At 41.1% G+C, this 8,028-nt stretch overlaps 1 protein-coding gene across 4 annotated transcripts in view; it reads right to left on the bottom strand.

Moving 5' to 3' along the window:
- Positions 1-376: 376 nt before the first annotated feature.
- The window catches only part of LOC122250540 (monocarboxylate transporter 12), a 7,968-nt gene continuing 316 nt past the window's right edge, over positions 377-8,028 (bottom strand). For 3 of the 4 annotated variants that reach the window (XM_043012008.2, XM_043012010.2, XM_043012011.2), the window contains exons 2-6: positions 6,698-7,071; positions 5,448-5,718; positions 4,195-5,022; positions 3,530-3,721; positions 377-3,138 (exon numbers count right to left, since the gene is read on the bottom strand). In XM_043012008.2, the coding sequence (XP_042867942.2) occupies positions 2,990-3,138; positions 3,530-3,721; positions 4,195-5,022; positions 5,448-5,718; positions 6,698-6,853 (1,596 nt within the window). In that variant the 5' untranslated portion in view covers positions 6,854-7,071 and the 3' untranslated portion in view covers positions 377-2,989. The remainder of the gene's footprint in view (positions 3,139-3,529; positions 3,722-4,194; positions 5,023-5,447; positions 5,719-6,697; positions 7,072-8,028) is intronic. The other variant, XM_043012012.2, reaches the window with a different exon arrangement.

Raw genomic sequence — 8,028 nt, 5'->3', positions numbered from 1 at the left:
TGTAGCATGTTAAACTTCATTATAAAATGGATGACCCGTCATTCCATTAGCTCACTTCATGGAGTGTAATTTTATTATCACACACACACACGCACGCACGCACACACACACACACACATACACACACACAGGCGATCACACGCTTACACAGGGAGAGCGGGAGAGGGAGGGAGAGAGGGAGGGAGAGAAAGAGAGAAAGAGAGAGAGAAAGAGAGAGAGAGAGAGAGAGAGAGAGAGAGAGAGAGAGAGAGAGAGAGAGAGAGAGAGGGAGAGGGAGAGGGGGAGGGGAAAGGAGAGGGAGAGGGAGAGGGAGAGGGAGAGGGAGAGGGAGAGGGAGAGGGAGAGGGAGAGGAGGAGGGGGAGAGGGAGAGGGAGAGGGAGAGGGAGAGGGAGAGGGAGAGGGAGAGGGAGAGGGAGAGGGAGAGGGAGAGGGAGAGGGAGAGGGAGCGAGAGCGAGAGAGAAAGAGAGAGAATGTAAACATGCAAATATAGGTAAATAACACGATATCGTGCACGTACATATTTGTGCATTGTAACCTTGCAATAACCATTTGTATTTATATATTATGTCTGTTGTAATTGTTATTATATCCATTGAATATTATTTGTACATGTATGATTTTACTATTGTATTCTACATAATGCAATCATCAATGTAATTTGTATCTACCATGTCATTCTAGTAGTTCCATATATAGTTTACCACGTACGCATATATACATACATATACGTACGCTCGTTGCTCCACCTATCTGTCTACCCCTCTCTTATTGTCACGTCAGACATAAGTGTCTTCTCTTCGTAAGAGCTATGTATTGATGCAACACTTCCCTCATCACATTCCAAATGTCACATGTCACAAGAAAAACGTGATTCACATATTCTCAGACAACTCATGCATTGTGGAGGAGAGTCTCCTCTCAGGAAGCAGAGGAACAACACCTCGCTTCTCGGGAGAGGAGCAGCCCTCGATCCAACATACGTTTGTTCAAGCTTGAGCAATAAAACCAAGAAAGCTGTTGCAGCCATATTCTTCATACCGTAAGCCACGCTAGAGAGAGAGAGAGAGAGAGAGAAGTAGAGAGGTAGAGAGGTAGAGAGGTAGAGAGATAGAGAGGTAGATAGATAGATAGATAGATAGATAGATAGATAGATAGATAGATAGATAGATAGATAGATAGATAGATAGATAGATAGATAGATAGATAGATAGACAGACAGACAGACAGATAGACAGATAGATTGACAGATACATAGACAGATAGATAGACAGATAGATAGATAGAAAAAAGTCTAGCCAACTGATTTATTGTGAATTAAGCTTCCTTAAGTTAATTCCAAATAGTGTAGCAGAGTTTGCTAGCCGGGAGCCCAAAGTTGCCTGTTCCACCGTACAAACTGTGAATATAAGCAAGTGAGAAAGAAACAGAGAAGGGAGACAGGAGAGATCGGAACAGGACAGCAGAACTCACAGCTGTGACCTTCAACCTACCAGCTGGAGGCAAGTGTATGAGCGGGCCAACCAATAAGGTGCTGCAGCATGAGAACGTCTTTGTCTTCTCCCCGAGGCACAACCAGGGAACCTATCTGTTTACTGCGGGTGCCAGCGCCGGGAACAACTAAAGCCTTCCAGTTGTTTACAGGTGACGGCAGCGATGGTTGTTCACGGAGAGAGGGAGGGAGGGAGGGAGGGAGAGAGAGAGAGAGAGAGAGAGAGAGAGAGAGAGAGAGAGAGAGAGAGAGAGAGAGAGAGAGAGAGAGAGAGAGAGAGAGAGAGAGAGAGAGAGTGAGAGTGAGAGAGAGGTAGATAGAGAAAATGTATACATGCAAATATAGATAAATAACGCAATATCGTGCACTTACATATTTGTGCATTGCCTATGTATTTATCCCTATCTTCAATGTAATAACCATTTGTCATTATGCTAAAGAATGGATACAATGCAATAAATGCATGGAATGATTGTTAAAGTATTCAAATAATACTAAAGGATGAGTTTGATGATTCTTTCGTAATTCGAAAATTCATGCCTAAGAAAAAGGTAGTTGATATGTGAATGTGCATTTATATTCGTATCTTTTATCCAGGAATCAGTTTTAAAATAACATTATTTTAGAAATCCATGAAAAAATGTGTGCTAATTGTACACGGCATAATGTAGTGATGATGACAATGGATAATATATTGCAACAAGTTCACGATGATAACCCATTGCATACCCTAGTGAATCCATGATCCTAGTAAATAAAAGTAATTTAAGTACCGAATACTTGAAGTAATGAATGGAACATTTATGAGGACCGGCCACTCTTGAATTAAAATGTGCTTCTGGTCATTTCAGGTGGACCAGAAAGTCCGTTTTTTTAAGACAGCGCCTTGCATCTGTAATGAGATAGATTAAACATGTACGCAGTTTCTCTAGGAGCTGCTTTCTTTAGTATGGTTCTTATTTGAATTTGGTAAATACTCTTTTTTTTCCAAAATACAACATTTTGTGGTCCGGTTATCCTCAGGGCTGGCAAAAGGTAAACAGAATGAGGAACTGTGCATTGTTCTTCCGGTCAAAATAGACCCAAATTGTCAAAATCTGAGTAAAATTACTACAGGTGGCTGTGCTCAAAAGCTCAAAATTCTAGTATTGAGAAAATTGAAGTTAAAGTTTTATTCTATTATGCAGCGAGAGAATGAACTTTGGTGACGGTTCAGATATGTAATCTGGTGTTTATCTCAACATAGCCATAATTTTCTATAAGCACTATTTTCCAGTATATATATCAAGTGGGTAATCTATCATCATTACTATTTTGAAGGATGAAAAATGTAAAAGAAAATGTGCGATTAACTCAATTTAGGCCAGTCATAGTTTGATCCCCTTAATAAAATACAGGAATAAGAAATACGGCTAATATGAGTGCGCACCTAAAAACAAACCGTAAAAAAAACAATGTTTCATAAACAACAACAATAATTGTTACCCCTAACAAAGACCTAGTTCAACCGAGGGTCGGGCTTGCTCTTCCGTTTGTCCCACGAAACGGCGAGAGGCATGAACGCCCAGAGGATGAAATTCACCACCATCATGGCTGCGAGACAACACGTGCTGGCGGTGTAGCTATCGGTGGCGTCGCGGACATAACCTGTGAGAGGAGAGGGTCTTTAGGGTCATAGTTTTAAATTAGGATTATGTGGATTAGGATATTGAGAAGGGGTACTGCAGAGCAATGCATCTGTGAGATTTCGTCCGTGGGTTTAGGAGGCAAAATGTGTTAACGTGATTTCTTTTTTCCTCAGGTTGTTGGATGAGTTTTCATAGTTATTTAGACAAGTATTCGAGCCTCAGATTATTCGTTGTTATCTAAATAAGCATACATTTAGTCTAAAATCTGAATGTGAAAGAAAATGGGAGCCATGTAGACTAGCAGCATAGCAGCGGGAAAGCTGTTATAGCTTTTATCAACAAATGTACACATCTACACATTCCACAGACTCATTTTACAGTTCTTAACTCGAATAAGAGACAACACGTACCTGGAATAGGACCAATGATGAGGTAACCGAAAGACACAACCAGCATAGTGGCCCCGAACGTCGGCACGAAATCGTCCAGTCCCATGTAGTCAATCATGATCAAGACGTAAATACTCATGATGATTCCTACTCCGGTGCCCCACACTCCCAGCACGACCGTCAGCCACAGGACATCATCCAGCTGAGTAAAGGCTGTGGGATGTATTGGAACCAGAAGTTGGTATGAGAAATCAGGATGGAATTGGTACTGGATTGCTGTATGAACGATTGGTACTACGGGGTAAAAGCACCTGAATAGACTTTTTAAGAATGTGATACCTGCAATTACCTTATATCATATCCTACATTGATCTTAAAGTACTGTGTTTAGAAAACAGACAATCAATGATGAATACCCATTTATTGAATAATATCTCCCAGATAGAAGCAAGATACTTTGATATAGGTTATTTGTCACAATGCGTTCACTGCAAAACAGACCTCTAGCGAAACATTTATTTTACCCACAGATTTAGACTGATCTATATATCTGGCCATCTACTTACTTATATATCTGTGCATCTGTTTACCTATCTATCTATCTATGTGTTAAATGATGAGCTTTTCTCAAATTTCGCAAACTAAATCATTCATCTGCGTAGGAACAAGACAGCGACGTTACCCACCTAGCATTGCAGCAGCGACGACAAGGCTGCCCGCCATGAAGAAAACCCGCATCTTGAACTTGGGCGAGTCCGTGAGAGACGACACGACGACGCGCGTTACCATGCTGCAAATGGCCGAAACCGAAATGCCTGTGGCGACGTCGTGCAAGCTGTGGCCGGCTTCTTGCATGGCAAAGGGCAACACGTTTAAGAAGTTCTCGTTGGCGTTGAGGGTGAGTGTTATGCTGAGGGCAATGACGATGGCTCTTGCGGACTTGAGGATGCAAAGGTCAGACAACGTTGATTTGATCAGGCGAACAATCGTTGAATCTTCGTGTCTTTTTGGATCTTCTTTGGCCGCAGGAGAGTCTTGCGACTTCTGGAGTTTTGGAACTTCTAGCTCTGTCTTTGGGCTTCGGTCAGGATCTCTACTAGCATTTGGAGACTGGGAAGATGCAGGCATTTCCTCTCGCGGTTGACGGCTAAGCACATTATCCGGAGATTTCGGAGAATCCCGAATCTTATTTGATAACTGAGGCGCGTCAGAGATATTTTTTTTCGAGGTCTCTACCTTCACACCCTCTAATTTCTCGTCTGAAGGCTTTAAATGCCACTCCACCGGATGAAAGACTGCAGCTCCGACTGCGCAGTTGAAGACGATAGCTCCCAGCACCAGCGTAGCGCCTCGAAAGCCGTATTCGTCCTGAAGGAAGTTGATAAGAGGAGGACCCAGGAACTGGCCGCCTCCCTCCCAGGCCATGAGGACTCCATTGGCCAAGCCTCGCCGCTTGTTGAAATAGAAGGGCACGATCATGCAGCTGATGTTATACAGGACACCGCAGCCAAGTCCTGTAGGTTGTTTGGAAATGGAGTGTGAACTAGGATGATCTAATGATGGGACATTAGCAAAAACAATGTCATCTTTGCGTATTAGATATGGATTTTAAATGAATCAATTGTACTTATTATATCCGCCTGCGTATAGAACGACCATAAGGGCTCATCAGGAAACTTTATTACAATTAACTTGGTATTTACACTGATCAAAAGCTACATGGCATCTATTATGATGGAATATTGCAATACAATTTAGCAGATATTGATACTAATTTCCTTATGCATTTCTCAATGCACATATTTTTATTATTAATGAATAAGAATAGATGAATGCTTAATCTTTGTATCATTACAGAGGAGATGAGATGCCTTGATGAGGAATTGCAATGGCATAAATCAATCATGTCTCTCCTTCTCCACACACAGGCCATACACACCCACAAACGTGCTGTAAGTGAGGAACAGCATTCCCGCCGAGGTGACGAAGGCCGACATGATCGTCCCGGAGGCGAGGACGACGGAGGCCACCAGCGCCACGCTCCTCCAGCCGAACTCGTTCTCGAGGGGTCCTAGGAACGGCCCTGTGATGGACCACAGGAAGCTGGCGATGTTGAAGATCCAGGTGCTCGTGGTCAGGTCGGTTCCCAAATCAAGGAGGAAGCTGGAAAAGACCACGCCGAAGCACTGGCCTATCGTGTCTACCAGTACCTGATGAAGGAAGGTGTCGCTTCAGTTTCGTGTGCGTTGTGTAGGCATGGTTAGCTGCCTACACAACATGGCAAATTAGATTATGAAGTTTTATGTAAATTATACACGTGTTAGGCTCCCGTTTACTGTAAAACTGAGTATTTTGAGTTGTATTGTAGTCAAACTGAGTCAGTGGAATAGGTTTTGGATCTGTTAACCACAACTTGGTCGTTCAACAGAGAGGTTAGATTTTGGTTCTTCCTACCGTACAAAAATGAATATTTGCCTTATTCATTCAGTGAGTGGCATACTTGAAAAGACTTGGCAAATAAAAAACAGCTGATGAAGGAAGAACCAGTTGAAGTTAGCTCGTTCTATCTGGCGTGAAGCACTTGTTATGCAGATGCATTGTTGTGCTTAGGCGTGGAATGTATGAAAAAAAGTAAATGAAATAAAAGCATAAAAAATCGAATTGAAGTTGGCATGTTGAATTTCGAGCGAACGTCCACGTGAAATTAAATGAAAACGTTGGAAATGAGTTATTATAGTATTTCATAATGTAGTATAGGAATCGTGGCTATGAAGACTGATAGCTGCGTTTTAAAAGTCAGTGCAATGAAAGGACATGCCTAAGCAGGTAGAAGAATATTCATAATGACAGGCTGGCAATGCGATTGAATATTGTAATATGTTAGCAATGGCAGGAATTCGGAATATTACCCCTTTGAAAAATCGGTTGGCCACATGGACATTGACTAAGTAACTAAGTAACTATCCAATGGATACCAATAGATATCCAGTGGATAGTAACTTTTGTACAGCGAAGAAGCGATGGAAATACATTAGTTTATTGCATTAAACTTCTGACTTTCTAGACCACTACTCTTTTAATCATTAATACATCTATTTTTTCGAAGAAAAAAAAGTAAAACAAAAAGAAACTGTTCCTTCACTAAAATAAACCGGTTATGATCAAGCGCTGACTTAATAATATACTTACCAGGATTAAGGAAGCGCCGATTAGAACTACCCACGCCCATCCTCCGTCAGGTGCTCTGGCGTCCTTCTCCGAGGCGTCGAGGCCAGGCTCTCGATGGCTGTCCAACCTCCTTCGCTTCGCTACAGGCAGTTGTTCTTCTGTTTTCGCGCACTCCATCTTGCGTTCTCTAATTCCGGGCTAAGAACAACGACTCCTGCACCTTGCTTTGTAGTAGAAATGTTGGTTGCATGTATATGTTCACTTTCGCGGTTTGTAAGCACATGTCAGAAATCGTTTAATTTCACAATATGGAAGAGAACTCATGGTCATCATTGGGTTGGCCTGCGTTGACCCCCTGGGTTCATTCATCTCTAATCTTAAGCATGACAATAACACTAAAATGGAGAAAAGGATTTTCACACATACAGGCACGTTTAAAAAGCTATGAGAGGTAGGTGACCTTCGGAATGCAATATGGTTGTATTCCGAGGTGCTAAAACTAACCGTATCCTATTATATTTGTTATGAGGATTTAGCCTGAAATCATATTGTTCAAGGGTGACACCAAAACAAATTTTCTGTTTATCACAACTAAGCAAATATAATCTTATAAATGAAAACAAATAATACGTCATGCCTCATCAAGAGATATTTTCCACAACAAACATATGAGACATCAATTTAAATGTACACTTCACTTGTACCTTTTAACAGTAAATGACATCAAAATGTTCGTAAACACAAACTTGAATAACAGTATCAGCCTAAGCACCTCTCTGTCATAACAGGTCACTTTCAGATTTCATTGTAAATATTAAACAATAGTCACAAAGAATATAGAGCTATTGGCAAACACAATAACTCACAAGACGCCGAAGTTCACACCAAGTTTTAACGTCTATTTCCTCCTCTAGTTTGCATTTTAAATAAATAATCCTTCACCAGCCAAGTCACAAATAAACACATACCTCATGAAAGTATGGCGGGAACCATTCAAACATTAACCGGGTTGATTTCTTCAAATGATCACAAAAAAACATTTAAAAAAGCACTGTCCTTCTCCAAAGTAAACAAACGAACATCTACACGCGTACAGTATGTCACTTACATTAATTTTCAATATATTTTACATCTCTCAAAATCCATTTTTTTCTTAATGATACAAGGGTCTGTCTTTCAATACGGTTCAAAAACAGTTATCTACTCGCAACACTTTATAATCATGTTAATTATAGATGATTAAATGCTATTCATATCACAGACGATTTATCGATCACACTCACTGATTACCGGTGGAGTAGCAACATGTACGAATAATGAATCACAAAAAAACACAAACACAGTAACGTGCA

The sequence above is a fragment of the Penaeus japonicus genome, unplaced genomic scaffold (genome assembly GCF_977035675.1).
Source record: "Penaeus japonicus unplaced genomic scaffold, GWHDUDI00000001_assembly GWHDUDI00000002, whole genome shotgun sequence".
Classification (NCBI taxonomy): Eukaryota; Metazoa; Arthropoda; class Malacostraca; order Decapoda; family Penaeidae; genus Penaeus; species Penaeus japonicus.
This window is presented reverse-complemented; position numbering and strand designations above follow the sequence as displayed.